This window comes from Hippocampus comes, unplaced genomic scaffold, assembly GCF_001891065.2.
Source record: "Hippocampus comes isolate QL1 unplaced genomic scaffold, H_comes_QL1_v1.1 scaffold174, whole genome shotgun sequence".
NCBI classification, from domain to species: domain Eukaryota; kingdom Metazoa; phylum Chordata; class Actinopteri; order Syngnathiformes; family Syngnathidae; genus Hippocampus; species Hippocampus comes.
The window spans coordinates 4,844,752-4,861,816 of NW_017805983.1; the positions used below are offsets into that span (position 1 = coordinate 4,844,752).

The following is a 17,065-nucleotide window of genomic DNA, read 5'->3' on the forward strand; positions in this document are numbered from 1 at the left end:
CTGGCTGTTTGACATCTCAGCTAATTGTCTGTTTGCATGCATCTGAGTGTGTGTTTATTGTGTGCTAATCTGCCAAAGTGACATGCCAGCACATTGATGTCAGCAAACCGAGGCCCTTTGAGCCTGACCAACAAACCGTTCCAGGAGGAAGACCCAAACAATGCGCTGAACTTGCTTTATGACTTCTTTTTGCCTGAGGTGTCATGCTACTAGAGTCGGCGGCACCATGAAAGACTTTATACGGTTCAACCTTGTGCCTCTATGTGTGATTTTTGGCTCCGGCAGAGGCTCATTTGTGACTGGTTACGATGGACGTGCTCAAGCAAAGCCAAACACACAGCAGCAGCAGCAGCAGCAGCAGCAGCAGCAGCAATTACCTATTACTATCGTACATACCAGCTCCTTGCAGTCATGTAGTTGGCGTCGCTCTCTTCCGCACATTTGGGCGGTGCCATCATTTGCATGCCGCCGTCCTGTGTGGTATCACACGCTTCTGTTGGTGTGCGTGTCACCATTTCCATTACACGTGGGCCATAGGCAGGCACCACATCAACTTGAAAGCCAAAAAGATGAAATGATAGCCGGCAGGTTAAGCCCGTGAATAAATACACTTTAGCAAAGGCTTAGTAGGGAGCTGGGTGGGCCCCGTGTCTTCATTCCATTCAGCCGCAGGGACAAATTTGTCCGCAGCCACATTTTCTCCGGAAGCTACTTACTCAGTCATTTTCTCAGGGGTGTAGCCAGAAATATTTCAATGAGAGGTGGGCCAGGGGTGCCCATGCATGCGTGCGTCATTCTTTAAAATATCATCCACAGTCAGAGTTTCATGAAATAAAATATCATTCATCCATCCATCCAGTTTCTGATCTGCTTATCCTCACAAGGGTCACAGCGTGCAAGAGCCTATTCCAGATGTCTTTGGGCAGTAGGCGGGGGACACCTTGAACTGGTTGCCAGCCAATCGCAGGGCATACATAGACGAGCAACCACGCTCACACCTCGGGACAATTTGGAGTGTTCAATCAGCCTGCCATGCATGTTTTTGGAATGTGGGAGGAAACTGGAGAACCCGGATAAAATCCACGGGGAGAACATGCAAACGCCACACAGGAAGGCCAGAGCCGGATTAGAGCCCTGCACCTCTACATTGTGAGGCCGACATGCGAACCAGTTGCCCACCGTGCCACCATAAAATATCATCAATAACAACACTCAAGCAGGAAGACGTAAAAACAAAAGGCAGCGTTTTGCTGCACTTAGTTTACCAGATAATGCCATTTTATTTGCCACTGCTTTGCTTTTGTGTACCATCTCATTTTGTACTTCATGGCTCATTTATTGAAATCATATCCAAAAAGCACAATGACACAAAAATCTCTTAATTCTTCACTCTTCCAAACGTTGCTGGGTAATTTGGTTTGTCCCTGCTTGTAATTTGTGCGTGTGTGTGTGTGTGTGTGTGTGTGTGTGTGTGTGTGTGTGTGTGCGTGCACAATTAGGATCTGTGTGGATTTTATTTCATGAAACCATGACTGTGGATGTTATGATGAACAATGACTTCTCAGTCATGTTTGCTTGCTATGGTGTGAAAGTTCTGGTTATGATTGACATTGACTGAAAAAATTGAATATCCTTAAGTTAGAACCCCTCATTTGAATATTGTGAACCAGCCTTACATGATTAAATTGAAGCCTTGGTCATTGTTATTGATTCACTACTTTTCTGTTGTGGGGGGAACGAGCTTTTTTCCTGTGTTTGTTTTGTTTTGTTATTTTTTCGTGTTTGCTTTTGTTTTGGAAACTAGAAAATTCTAAATTTAAAAAAAAAATGTGGGAGAATATGAGGGGTATCAGAATGCAGAATCCAAGTGAAAGTGGCAGAAAAGTCACCGATAACAAAAAGGGGTGGCCAGAAAGTGACACCCCGGGCTACGATGTAGCTCCGCCACTGCATTTGCCGTACTAGTTTATTTGCTTGATGCAGCTTCAAACCAGCACGTGAAAATATTTTTCTTATGTCTCACATTTGCATGGATGATCATGACATCCTGTGACGGCAGAGACAGAGAGCAGAACAATGATGATGATATCCAGGATATCCAGTTCCAATCAGAGCCCCCAACTCCCTCCCCCAAGTCCAAGTGCGGAGTGACAGTATCTCAGTACATGTTGCTTGGTCTGTGTATGTGATGCAGACCTGTTTCAAATTAATGTGAAAAACAAAAGCCATATTCCCCATCTGGGTGACTCACTCTTTGTCTCTCCACACTGCCCAATGAAATACATTTGACTGCATGTCCTTCTTGCTCCTCCTAACCGACCCCCCAATGTTTTAAGAACTTCACGCTACGCGTTGTGACAGTGAATTTCTATCATGCTCTGAAAGTAGTCAAGGACATGACTAAGATTTGTTCTACCTGGGAACTGCATTTTAGGGGAGCTTGCTTTTGTGGGGTGTGTGTGTGTGTGTGTGTGCGTGTGTGTGTGTGTCACTTGTACAGCTACACTGAAAAAATGGTATGCTGAATTTCTGCAATTTTATTTGTGTACTAATTTTCCCACTTAACAAAATAAAATGAACTGCATTCAACAAAAGTTGATTTTTCTCATGATAGTCATGTTCATGGCAGCCATCTGGCCTGCAAACACATTCCAAAATTCTTGTTTTTCTGTAGCCCCAAAGTTATCAAGTCAAGATGCTTTTTTTTTTTTTTTTTTAAACAGACCATCATATTAAACTACGATGGAAGTGGAATGAATGAAATGCACTGTAGAATGGACCCACATGATAGTGATACTGACAGTAGAGGTGTACAGATTTGTATTTCTATACTTTGGAACGGGAATGCGCCAAATTATGGGCAACAGTTTTGTTGCCCATTCAAACATGAGAACTTTAATTTGTAAATATGTCAGGGGTCCGCATACCGCACACGCACGCACACACACACACACACACACACACACACACACACACACACACACACACACACACACACACACACACACACACACACACGTGTTCTTTATGGGCTAGCTAATGGAGCTGTGCTCTTCCTGCCTCTGTGATGTGGTTTACTGTTGTTTGATGTGCTCAGGAATCCAGCATAGGAGAGCACTCCGGCCCGATCTTATCACATAAAAGCCCTTGCAATGGAAGAAGACACTCAACTTGCATTTTTTTTTTCTTAACCTTAACTTTGTGAAAGCCTGTGTGCGTATGTGTGTGTGTGCGCGTGTGCACGCGTGCGCCATTTCTTCTAATTCAATCAAGTGTAACCCAAAGCCAAATACACACGTTGGATTTTTGTCAATGCTGAACTCAGAGACCTGTGTATAGAATGGGCCAGTGAGTGCCAGGGAGTGTTGTGTTGTAATCCAATACATATTGTCAAATTCAGTGAATATCTGCACACAACGCGTGTCTGTGTGTGCACCGAGAAAAAAAAAAAGTGTATTCCTACATAGCTTGAGAACAAAGCGACCAAATGGCTCAGATGAAGCCACACCACAATTGTGACAACCTTTGAGACATACTTACAACCACCACAGCATTTTAGGGCTTGACAAGAAATGGAAACAACTTTATGTCTACGACATCCCGGAACATATTGTTTGGCAGATTCCCACACATTTAGTGTGCTGCTTCACTTCAACCAAAAAAACTTTTGAGGTTTTTCCATTATACTATTGATTACAAGCTCTAACCAGTGGCAGGCGAAGCATTTTGGATGCCTAGGACAACCAGCAATTGTGATTCCCCAGAACAATTACTATTTTATCATATTTTTTCAATTTATTATTATTAAGCCATTATGAGTCAGAGACTGGTTTTGTCCTCAATCTGTGTTGTCCATTGTTTTCCAAAATAAAATCAGATGTTTGCAGATATCTTTTTAACACAAGATAATCTGTTTGCTTTCATGGAGGGCAACAGAAATCAGAGAATTCTTACTTTCGAGGCGTTGAAATCAAAAGACTTTTTTTTAAACTTCAAATTCGACCATTTGAAGTCAAAAAATAGCTGTAAACCAGGATGGGCAACTGATGATCCGCGGGCTGCATTTCACCCACACTTGAAGTGGCCTTGGATTAACTTTTGAAAATACTAATGTGTACTGTTGCTCAGCCACTGAATAGTGTTCACGGTGTTCCATGTTGACCAATAGTTGGCAGACATCGCTCAGTAGCGCCTCCAACGTCCAAAAGTAAGTTGTGCAGCAAAGAGCTGAAAATCATAGTAGAGTATGTGGTTGTTTTTTGAAGTTGAAAAGTGGATCTTTTACACGTGATTTTGAAAATTCAAATATATTAAGATACTCTTATGTGAAAAAAACAAAAAAACAACAAAATAATTTTTACTCAAAATTACATTTTTGTTATACTGTACATCAGTTTTGGAAATTTGCAGTCTCGTGTGGCTCCGCAGTAGCACTGCTGAAAAACCATAGCCCTCCTTCAATGTTAAAGTTCCTCATGTCTGCTCGAAACAATTCATCGATTATCAAAATAGTAGTCGAGTAGTTTGAGAATCGATTAGTTGCTGAATAATCGATGAACTGTTGGTTCTCAAGTTCAGTCCATCTAAATGTACTTCCAGGACACAACAAATATTTATTTCAGTTTTGTCCTTGCTCTCGAGACAAGAGAACTGTCAAGGTTCCAATATCTCAGTATAACAGACAAAATGAACACGAGTGAGCAAGAGAAGACAAAAATCACCATTCAACCAAACAACTGGGAGAGTCTGCCGATCTGTTTTTTTTTTTTTTTTTAAACCATGAGCACTCATGCTCTTCACATGGTTGTTCTTCTGAGACCGAGCACTGGCATGCGCACACTGCAAAACAAACTCATGTAGGCACTTGTTTTGTGTACACATAAACACATTTAATGCACATCAGAAGGAATACGCATATTTATCCGTACTAGCTCGGGCTGTTTCCAGCCGTTGCTGAGAAGTGCATGATGATAATTACGGTTTGGATCTGCATCCATAAATTAACCAAATCAGACGCACGTTTACAATCCAAAAGTGCCAGCGGCTGCTAAGCATGCAGAGTGGGTGGTGGGACGCTCTACCTTTCTTCTCAATTAAAACCTCATGGGAAGGTGAAACGGCATCATCTATCGTCACAGAAACCGTGTTTTGAAAGCAGGTTGCATGGTAACGTATTTGGAGAACACCAACACTCAGGTCACCATGTAAACAACTTGAACGGCACTCGGTAAAAACTGAAATATCTTTCCATGTACCATAAAATAAACAAATGAAATAAAATAACTGTGTTTTTCATCAATGGTCATGATATGTTATGTTTTTTTTTTTTTTTGTTCCACCTGTTATAACCATTATCAGCAGTGGGCATTGCTTGTTTCATATTTATTTAAATTATGTTTTGCTTCACAAATTCCCCTCCCGTGTGCATGAAGGTTAACTTTCGAGATGCCATCCAGTGAGCAAAGTTTGAGAGCGTTGTAAGGGGAAAAATGTGTAATGAACCTTTACAGGGGATTTAGTGAAACAAATATCAACAAAAGCAAGGCGAGAATGAGGAGAGTAAAGCTCCTCTGAAGTTAATAAGAAAGAAAACATGGACGGAGAGAAAAACAGACAGCAGAGTGAGAGGTAAAGACAAACTAAAGTTCAGATGTGTGCGTGTGTGTGTGTGTGTGTGTGTGTGTGTGTGTGTGTGTGTGTGTACACAAATCACAGAGTCAAAGACGTGTTTACAGTGTGTGAATATATGCCAGTAAACTCCCCCAGCTCACTATGCACTGGCACTGAAACATTTTCTACACCCGTTCTGGTAAACCAGGCTGGCATTTCACTAAGCCACCATTTAAATTGCTGCTTTACAACTCAGCACATTCTACAATATTACGCACGCAGCTGCATCAAAGTCTCTCATTGGCATCAATGATGTAACGTGCTTATTGTGCAGCCATTTAGCAATGTTTAAATCAGATTAGAGCTGAAACGAGACCTCGAGTTATTAGGGTAGCCCGGTTGAAAAAATTACTAAAGGCATCTTTTCTGCCTTGAGGACCCACTTACTTACATATCTACTCTCACGAAGAAGTAGTCAAGCTAACCACAGCAACAATTGTTCATACTATTTATGAGAGTAACACGCCACCAGCGCGGTGAGAAAGCCAACTTGAAAAGAAATTATACTTTACCAAATATATGGAAATCAGCGCCTGGCACACTTTTATTTTGAACTTGTTCCCGGCACTGAGTCACGGTGTAACAGCTGACTTGACTCGTCTTCCAGTTGTCACAAACGGTTGCTACAAAAGTCAACAACACAACGTCATCCTGAAATAACATCCAGTCGCTTATTTAAAAAAAAAAAAAAAAGGTTTAATTACGCTGATCCTGTATTGTACGGCGCCAGTTGCCAGCAATTAGCGGCGGCCGCAGCGTGCCTCATATAGACTGGCAAGAGCTGTCTGATTACTTTCCAAGAGAGTTTAACAGCCTCTGTACACTTTGATGTTGACAGCCTGACACAGATGCTGTTCCTACTGATCATTTCTTAACAAACCAGGCTCACTCAAGTGTGTTGTTTTAGCCGGCAAAATCGCTACTGTGCTTCTGACGTCACTTTGTCTCATCGACAAAAACATATGGGGAGAAATTTGTCGAAGTTCTCACAAATGTTTCTACGGAGGAAAATAGTTTGCTGCTATACACAGTTTAAATTTAAGTATAAAATGATGATTATCTAAAAATGAACACCAGTTGGTCATTCATTACGAAGTGGAAATGTGTTTTTTGTCTTCTGTATTTATAACCAGACAAAAAATGTATATATAAATTTATTTTTTTCCCAATAACCGACTAATGGATAGAATTTTCAGTAGGATACCCGAATAGCAAAAAATGTGATAGCTGCACCCCAAAATCATATTTAAAATAACTGGTGGCACTCAAGTCGAGAGCCCTTCATCCTGTGACTGCCCCAAACCCCCCAAAATGACCCCCAACTTCCTTCTCCTCATTCCATCAGTGACCCCGAGGGCTGGACTGTATTTTAGGAGGCCATCTCTGGTCACCTCTGGGTGCTGTGTCCTGGGCTGGCTCTTTATGGCTGCAGGGTCTGCCTAATCAATTGCGCACTCATGTGCACACACAAACACAAGGCTTTCAGTCAATTAGCCCTGAGATTTATACAACCATGCAAACTCAGGGGTGTTAGTCTCCCAAAAGCCAATCAGATTAAGCCTACTGGAGACTCGTACACCAGCCAAATGACACTAATTAGCTTTTGCCATCAGTGTGTGTGTGTGTGTGTGTGTGTGTGTGTGTGTGTGTGTGCGCGCGCGTGCGCGTGTATTGTGCATTTGCGAGGTACACTAATTAGCAAGTGCACCAACTTCTCTACTTCCTCAGGACCATTTCCTGGGATAGTAATTATTAGGTACGTGTGATAAATTCCAGGCCTTCTTCGACCCTTCAAGAGATAGAGCCGAAGAGTGAGAGAGGGCCAAACAAAGAGGAAAGCATTTGATACTGAAAGGAACAAGTCAGTGCGACAGAAGTCATAAAGTAAAAGAGAGAAGAAACAAACAACAGAATGCATCTGATTCTCTTCAGTTCCCAAATGCCACCTTTGATGTGTCACTTAGTGTCACATTTTCTGTACTTGAGCTTCCAAAGATTTTTTTTCTTTTTCTTTTGCCCTAGGGAAAGACTATTTCAGTAAACACTTGTGAATGGGACGATCAACACTTTGCAAGCCAGTTTCCTCCAAGCCACGATTCGTGCGTCGTATTAAGGGGATGTTTATTCTGATCTCTTAGCGTGCATTCTTTTGATTCCGATATTGTGCGATCACTTCAAGTGACTGTAAATTCAAGTTATAGTGGCCACCTACATTTAAGACAACATCCTTCACATGCACTTCGCTGGAATGTTAAAACGTCATTTATGGCTGCTGTTGCGACGGCGACGACGTATCCCAAATTTGTGATAAACACACTGTAGCCTGCCACTGTCTGTTACATTAGCAAAGCCTTAATGACACACAAGAATCTGGATGAAAAACTTGTTTTGGCAAAACAGTGTGGTGGTAAGCAAGTGCACTGCACAAACTAGTTCATTGTTAGTAACCTCTACATGAATAAAAAAAAAAAAATAATAATAATAAAAAATAAAAACATTCGTCTGCCTGTCGGTCCATCTGTTGGGAAATTTACAACTTGAGGCTAATATTTCTTCCATTAGTTTATTCCTAACAGATTGTAATCTTCAATTCATCGCGATTCTCTTGGCTTCAAGTCATCAGGGATGTCACACTAATTTTTGTCCCAGGCCATATTGCAGTTATGATTTTCCTCAGAGGGCCATTATTACAGTGAACACATATAAATGTGTGCCTCATATTATCACATGTACACAACAAACTGATGGATAACTAGTTTTGAAATCAGAAGCCAGCAAAAACAAAACAAACAAACAAAAAAAAAACAAACAAAAAAAAAAACGTTTGTTCAATTATTTTAAAAGGGAACAAAAATTAGTTTGCAATACCTCAATGTTATCAAAAATGAACACAATTTGCATTTTGGAATTTTAACAAGAATCAAGAAGTCGCTTAATCAATTTGGGCTTGAATTTGACACCAACACAGTATGTAACCATATATGGACGCTTGATATTTTATCCAGTCACATTTCCGACTGTAAGTGCTGTCATGTCTTTCTCATTTGCCCAAGGCCCTCAAAGTGATGTCACTTAAAATGATGTAATTTTAAAAGTTTCTTGAGCCAATCAGACTTCAAATTTGTCCTTGCAGGGCCATGACGATGATGTCGAATTCCCCTCTTCTGATTAGTTGGTTGAGCAAAACTTTTTAGAGACAATTTCAACGAGCAAAGCACAACTGTAAGAGTCTGCATCCCCGGTGAGTATGATGTACTAACTCACATTGTTTATGTTTTGATATCGTGCCATTAGATACCGCTGATGAAACGTACATGCAACTGTCCCCACTGAAGGCAAATACCCGGCCCGCCACTATATAAATCCTACATCAGCTGGCAGCCTAGCAAATTTATTAAGCACCTGTATGGGCTGTACTGCTTCCAAAGAGCTAGCTGCTGGATATATCCTCATTTCACTCCACTTTTTTTGCCCCCACCCAATGTTCTCTTTTCTCTTTCCATTTATCTCTAAAATTCCTGCGGTGATCTGGCCCCCCACTGACCAAATGGAGGATTTAGCCAAGGAGGGCGGCCCTGACATAATAACACACCTAGCAAGCTGACAGCCGACACACATGTCGAAGGTAAACACGGGTGTCAGAGGGCACAGGAGCACAGACAGACATGATGAATGGCCCAGAGTTCCCACGAGGCGACACGCACACAAACCTGCTCAGGAAGAGGAAGGTGATGTGTGGTCAGCTCCACCTCATCACTGTAGCACAGAGAATCCCTTTCAACCACTTTCAATGTCTCATCGTTGCCTTAACACAACAATCACACTTGAACACCGTACTTGTGCACGTGTCAATTGCTATGTCTGCGTCAATGCGCTCATACAAAGCGTCGTCTGTGCGTGTTCTTGTCTGTGTACTGTGCGTCAGCTTTGGCAGGTTGGAGCGACTCCTTACAAAATTGCTTTAAGGGAACACAATGCCGCAGAAAACAGCAAACTTTGTGTTTTGTGTGTGCATTGTAAAATGTGTGCACTTTTTCCATTATTTCACGGTGTACTTGAGACTGCAGTTAGAACGTCTCGGCCCTGCAGACAGATCAGTAAGCAGGGACATGACCTTGACTCTACAGCTGGACTCTTGAGTGTTTTGGCACCGTAACCATGGCGATTGCTCTACGGAGACAGGATGTCTACGTCGGGGATTTGAAAGTCATAATGTCGCTATTGCTCTAAGCTTTATTATGCCATGGGTTGCTCTCACTTGCCAACAACAGGTCAGAGCGGCAAATTTGTTGGACAGAGAAAGGAGTCCAAATCAAAAATGTGACACTGGGATTTGGGGAAATCACAACTAGGGTTAAGACATAAGGATTTTCTTTTGTTTTTGTTTTTTTCTAAGCAGATATGACACGTTTCTTTTTTAATGTTAGACGTCCAAGAAAAGACAATTTTTTTTTTTTTAAAGTCTAAAAAAGGCCAATAATTTACCAAATGAAAACATCAGGTACAACTCCCCACAAAATCTAGTCTGGGATGTTTTTCTAATACAGTGAAACCTTGACTTTGAACGCCTTTTTTTTCGCACACATTCTCTGATCTGTATGCCATAATCAACCAATCGATAATACAAGAAAGAGACCAAGAAAAAAACACTTGCATGTTTTTGTGGAAGAAGGCTCCTTTTCAATTTTTCAATGGAGGAACCGTTGTCCTTCTCCACTTTTTCCATCCTTGGTTAAAATTATGAGCAATAATAGTCATATTCTAAGTGTTACAGTTCTTAATAAGTGTGTTTCAATATTTTTTTAATATTATATTATATTTATTTTAGCTACACACTGCTTTCAAAAAAAGGAGGGGGTATGTATACATTAGTTTCAGGGCTGGAGCGGATTAAATCCATTTGCAATCCTTTCAATGGGAAACATTACTTTGATTTATGAACATTTAGAGATACAAACGGGCTCACAGAACCAGTCAAGTTTGTAACTTGAGGTTCTACCCTACTTTGTACTGTGCTGAATAAGAACCAAGATGTTTGGACATTGACACTCAAAATGGAGCTAAATTTTTACACCACTCCCATCATTTGATGTTGTACGTATGTCCATAAAGATTTTTTTTTTTTTTTTGTGACTAAATGTGAGTGATACTGTTGGAAAGTAATTTTCGTCAAGGTCTGCCAAAGAGGATACTGTATACAAATGTCAGCACTCCTCCTTGATCTGCTCAGCAGTGCTGAAGAACTCTCTCAAAGTGTTTTTCCAAAGTTTGATGTAGCGGAATGTTTATTGGTATAGCTGTACATAGTGCACGCACAGAAACACCAAACAGTGCTTCCCCCCATGTCATTCGCAGCTCCACTCATTGTTTTCGCTTGTCTTTCTTCTATCACTCCTACTCCTTCCATCATTCCCATACTCCTTTTCCCCAACACCCACCCTCTCCATCAATCACTCCCTCAATCTATCGTCTTTTTTCACATCATTTACTATTTCCTCCCTACATCTTCTTGTGCGTCTCCTTGTAATTATTCTGTCCTCTGACACATGTAAGTGTGATAGATGCCTCTTTTTTTTTTCTAAGACTCACACAATGTCTGCCCACTTTGATGTACAGTGTCTGGCGTCATGCTTCAAACTTGTGCCACTTCTTATTATGAAACAAGTGGGGTGTGACATGGACGTACGGGAGCAAGTGGCCACTTTAAAAATGAAATAGGCTGCAGATGTGCTTCATATACGAGAAAGAACAATTCACTTTTGCTCCAACTTATTCTGGACCCTGGTGCCAAATGATCCCACTCGGCCGCCACCCCAATTGTCAATGCATTTAATTACTAGTGCACTAGTGCACACACACACACACACACACACGCACACACACACACACACACAAAAAAAAAAAAAAAGAAGCGCAAACCCACACTGTAAACACACACACACACACACACACACACACACACACACACAGAGTGAAACATTAGTCTGTTTCATTAACAACACTGAAGCCTACTGCCACACCCACACACACTGTCAAGAGTTTTCTGCAACTGCTCTTTATTTTTTAATTATATTTTTACGAATGCCACACAACATCTGAAAGACAAAAGAAAGATAAAATTGACAAACACGCAAGCTCTCTTCCTTTCTAGGATTTAAATGCTTCAGTGTGTGCAGACCAAGCCCAACTTCTGCGACGCCATAGCTCACGTTCTCTCCTTACTTCACATTCTCTACCCGATCTGGCCTGCTTGCTTGCGTCTGTGCTAAGTTGAACCAGAGCCGTGCTGTGAGAATATAGTGTGTGTATGTGTGTGTGTGTGTGTGTGTGTGTGTGTGTGTGTGTGTGTGTGTGTGTGTGTGTGTGTGTACAGTTGTTACAAGAGAGTGAGCATACGCAAGCGTGTGAGCGCACATTCGGCATATGTATCTCTGAGGCTTGGTAAGATGCAAGCGAGTCTCTCAAAGCTTCGCCCCACTCAACAGTTCAACAGTCCTTTAATCCGTATCATCGGTGACCCCAAACCTATGCTTCTGACCTCCTCATGCACACTGCAGTGACTGCTCTAAGACCACACACACACACACACACACACACACACACACACACACACACACACACACACACACACACACACAATGATGCTCTCTCCATTAGCTTGTGTCAGTGTAGACTTGCATCCAGTCCAAGGAACTGCACACAAACAGCACATGTAATTTTGCTGTTTATGTCAGCCAACCATCACACTAACTTTCTTCCTCAAATATCTCTGTCGTGGTGATATAATAATGATTTAAGACTAGTGCCAGCAGACTATACAAGAATAATTCAGACAAGGCAATGTTCTGTGAGTGTGGTTGCAATTTCACATCTAAAAAGAGGGACAGCTTGCGACTGTCTCAGATGTAACACATTTGTCCTGCTGGAAACCATTGCTTAGCTGGGGGCGGGGGGGGGCGGTTTGAACAGATAGCAAGATAGTTGTGTGTGTGTGTATGTGTGTGTGTGTGTGTGTGTGTGTGTGTGTGTGTGTGTGTGTGTGTGTGTGTGTGTGTGTGTGTGTGTGTTTAGCACAAGCATGGTTACCCTCCAATTCCAGCTGCTGTCTACAGAGACAAACGTACAGGCTCGTTCTCGTCGCAAGACAGAATGGACAGAAAGTTTCCAATAAATATGTGTGCTACCTTTTTGGATGACAAAATTACTTTTCTGATGACCACATTTCCAGCGACAGGCACCTTCTACCTGATCCGAGAAAACAAACGCACGTGCATTTCCCCCACTGACACGTCGCTGACTTCACCACACATTGTTTTTTTTTCAACAAAAAGTATGACAGTGGGCAAAAGCGAAGCCAACAGAAAAACTTGATTTGCCTTTTTAAAAGCCAATTCACAACTCAAAATAATTGAAACAGGTTAGTCGATAGGTAGACGGGTAGGTAGAAAGACAGTGTGAAACTAACTTCATTTCCAGAATTTCTTCCAGCTGTTTTCGTCTTTCCTGGCGCAGGCTGTTGAGATGTCTGTCTCGCTCATGCAAGGAGTGCTGAGTGGAGGACAGGTGCAATTTTGTCGTGTCCAGTTCCTGCCGGGTCTTCTCCAGGGTCCCCATCAGCTCTTCCAGCTAGTCAAGGGGAGACATACTTTTGGTATAAACAGGATGGAACCATGCCACATAAGAGAGACAATGCTTGGGCATATTTATACTGCAATGTATGTTTAGAGGTATTTCAAATTCACCAATCAGCTACAACATGAGCTACACCTGTACAGAGTAATGAGATGCATATATCAAATTCAGCATTGGAAAAGATAACCCTGGCAAGGCGCTAAATTAATCGCAATCATTTGCATACTGTTTAATTAATACTGCGTGTACAATAGAGATGTTGCATTGGCTTTTTTTTTCCCCTCTCGATTGTGCAGGTATAGCTAATTCTGCCGGTCAGAAGGAAGGCTAAAATTAGGTGAAATGAATGAATGGAATGTATGGCTGCTTGAAAATGAGGGGCAGGTCAAATGACCGGAGTCTGCTGTTGTCGCGGCAAAGTCTTCTCTTTCTTCCTCTTTCTATTGGCTCGCTAATTTTTTTACACGCGGGTGTGTTTGTCTACTTGAGTGCAGGTGAGATCAATGAACACATATGCCCTCCAACCATTCGGGCCCACTTGTCCCACCTGAGCGTCTCACAGGCAGGATGTGACCTCGGGGCATCATTATCCGCACACAGGGAAGTATGTAATTGTCTGACAGCGAGCACTCTTCGAAAGGATGCGGCATCGTAGCAGTCGGGCTCATTATGATGACGTGATTGGAAAACGCCAAAAACAATGAATCTTTTTTCAATTGTGACAATGTGTAGATTTTCGTGATAAGACAGATCAGACAAATTATTGTTTGAGCAAACATAAAGGAAGGGAAATGGAAATGAAAGAAGTGCAAAGCACTCCATGGGGTGGGACATAAAAGAGGCAACGGGCCTCTTTTATGATGGGGCCAAATCGTTCGCACATTTTCAGGACGCTCTCCGTCGCCGCCTGTTTGGTAGGTGTGTTTCACAGATGTTCGACAGTCTGCTCAGTCGGCCGCTTAACGCTGCGGAGTACGCAACTTTGAAATGCAGTTTTGATTCACAGCGGTCTGGAAATGCACTGAAGCATTTCTATCAAACTAACTAGACCGAACATCTTTGGCAACAACAATTAACCTCATAATCGTCCAACAGCTAATTCAGCCATAAAACAACACATCCAAATGTCTCAAACCACATCAAAGTCTCCCAGCACATGATCAGTGGGGGTGGTGATCAATGGCTAGCTTGGAATTATTTTCATTGTTTGATGTTTTGTTTGAAAAGCTAAACTCTATTACGGGTCACCCACGTCACATATGGATCTGTCAGCCCAACATTGGTCCACCACCCACCCAGACTAGCCCTCGTGTCACAATCACATCATTAATAAGGAATACAATGCGTTTTAGTGAAATTAAGGTCCTAATCAGCTTTAGCGACAAGCCTGTGCGTGCTAATTTAACTCAACTTCAAGGGAAAGCCTCACAGCCTGGCTAAGGCTTACTAAGACTGGCTAAGCTGATTGAGGGCTCAGAGGTAAGGGCCAAATCCCCCTTGTCCATTTGCGCCGGTGTTGACGGTTCAAAGGCCCAGTTCAAATGCCACGTAGGCGTGAGGGCTGCAAGAGATTTGGACGGATAGTGGGACAAGGCCAGAGAGAAAAAAATGTGTGGAGATAATTGGGCCAAACGAGTTGAGAAGGCCGATGGGTGAGAAGGAGGCCCCCGATGATGGCCACAAGAGACTTGCCGAGGCTCCATTGACAATGTGAAGAAAAGGCACCCAGAGCATTACCCATGCTCCATTTCAGCCAGTCAGGCTGATGGAAGACTTTCACCGCATTACACATCATGAGACTGATTACTTTGAGACACAGAGGAGAAAGAAGAAAGAACATTTCAAGGGGGCCAAATGTGAGAATGCCGGGAATGGTGCCAAGATCAGGTGATGTTTTACTGACCCATTACAAAGTGAGTTTTTTTTTTCTTTTCTCCTAAGTCCGGGTCACAGTGGAACTGCATGCTTAGTAGCCTCCATCTTGCGTGCATGATGTCATGCAGACTCACAGTGTTGAACGCGTTGACAGCAGCGAGCATCACGGCCAAATGGTTATCTTTTGTTGGGCGGACAACATGACTGCTCGATTCTAGCTCAGTATGCATCAAGTCCATTCACCAGCATGACAGCACAATGGCTCAGTATGTTCTCTGCATGTAGGCGCCCAATTATTTGGGAGGCCTTTTCTCACTTCCCATGGTGGAAAAAATGACTTGGTGCAATTGAAAGTCCCACCACCGTATTTATCACTTTTGTTCCCACCTGTCAAGAAAGCTCATTAGAATAACATTGTATTCAGATGTTGACTAGTGCTGTCCTAAGCCCTGTTGCACGACCTGATGAAGCCTGCTCCGACGAGAGGTGAAATGCAACCAGAACAGTCATATTCACAGGCAATAAAAAAAAAAAAAAAAAAAAACTCAACATCAAAATGCACATACACTGGACCAATCAATCAAGCAGTTAAATCCCAAACTGTGTGATTTTAGTAATTCGCTAGCTGCACACAACACCAGGTATAAATGAAATAGGAAACACAAAGGCTTTAAACGATCAGTCTAAGAATCGTGGGCTATGGTCCACACAATTTGGAACCAGCTCACTTCTAAATCACCAGATCTCAGCTAGCTTGTTAGCTAGCTGAGATCTAGTGCCTCCTGTTGTGGGGCTTTCCATGCGGTCAGAGGAGACGGCCTCAGCATTTGAGAGCAATTTTGAAGCCTCCGTTTGTTTTTGTTTTTTTTAATCTTTCAAATTCGGCAGGGTTAATAACACCACTTTCCTGCAGTGTGTCAAATTCGGAAGATGTTTATTCTCACTTGACATCAACTTTGTTTGCATGCAGATTCTAACATGATGTTGCTTTTGTCCTTTGTTATTATGTGTAAATGTCCTGAGCCCTCGCCCACGAAACTTTGAGAATAAACGTATATTATGGTATGTTATTGGAGTCATTCAAGGCCTAGTGTCACAGATACTGACTGGAAATTAAGTATGAACTACTCTGGGGTTTTATAAACTGAGTTCGACCTTTTTTTCTGCTTCAACCACCCATACTTTTCTTTGTCAGTGTTTGTCTTTCTCTGTTTTGTGAGCAAAGAGGTATTCAACTCCACCACAAAAATGTTCGTTGTAGTTGAAACCGCTGGTGGCTCCCGTCTTTCTTATGGCACTTATAACTAATGTGAGGTCATTCGCATTCAAATGCTCGCACACTCACACACACACAAAGGGGGGAACACACTCGTTCAACCCATTTCTTGACTTCGCAGCAGACATGCAGCCGTGCAGACACATCTGCAAAACACACTTTAAGGCGCTTACCAACTAACCAGCCATCAATCACAAAAATTGCAGAACATGCAGTTTTTTGGATCTGTAACGACATTACAAAGACAGAAGTCCTGGGACACATATTTTAATAAAATGATGAATATTGTACATTTGGGGTGTAGATCCTTGATTCGACACAATTCTTCATCTACACAAGCTACTCTAAAAAATTGCATACTTCCAGCTTTGTTAGAAGAGTTTGGGTTAGGCCCTTTTCTCTTCCAGCGGGACTATTTCCCAGGGCACAAAGCAAGATGAGCCTAAACGGCATATGAGTTTGAGTTTAGTGTGGATGAAATTGAGACATGGCCTCAATTACCCGAAACACAGAGAAGAAGGTGAGCAGGCCCACGCGTACAACACCCATGACCTTGTTTGCTTGGATTCTTTAATTGAACAGCTGGTTGGGAGAAACTCAATAAACAAGACA

The 17,065-nt window shown here is 42.2% G+C and overlaps 1 protein-coding gene across 3 annotated transcripts in view; it reads right to left on the reverse strand.

The window, feature by feature from the left end:
• Positions 1–17,065, reverse strand: part of LOC109528704 (ERC protein 2-like) — a 139,626-nt gene that overhangs the window by 61,836 nt on the left and 60,725 nt on the right. For all 3 annotated transcript variants that reach the window (XM_019891631.1, XM_019891630.1, XM_019891629.1), the window contains one exon: positions 13,136–13,296. In XM_019891631.1, coding sequence (XP_019747190.1) covers positions 13,136–13,296 — 161 coding nt within the window. The remainder of the gene's footprint in view (positions 1–13,135; positions 13,297–17,065) is intronic.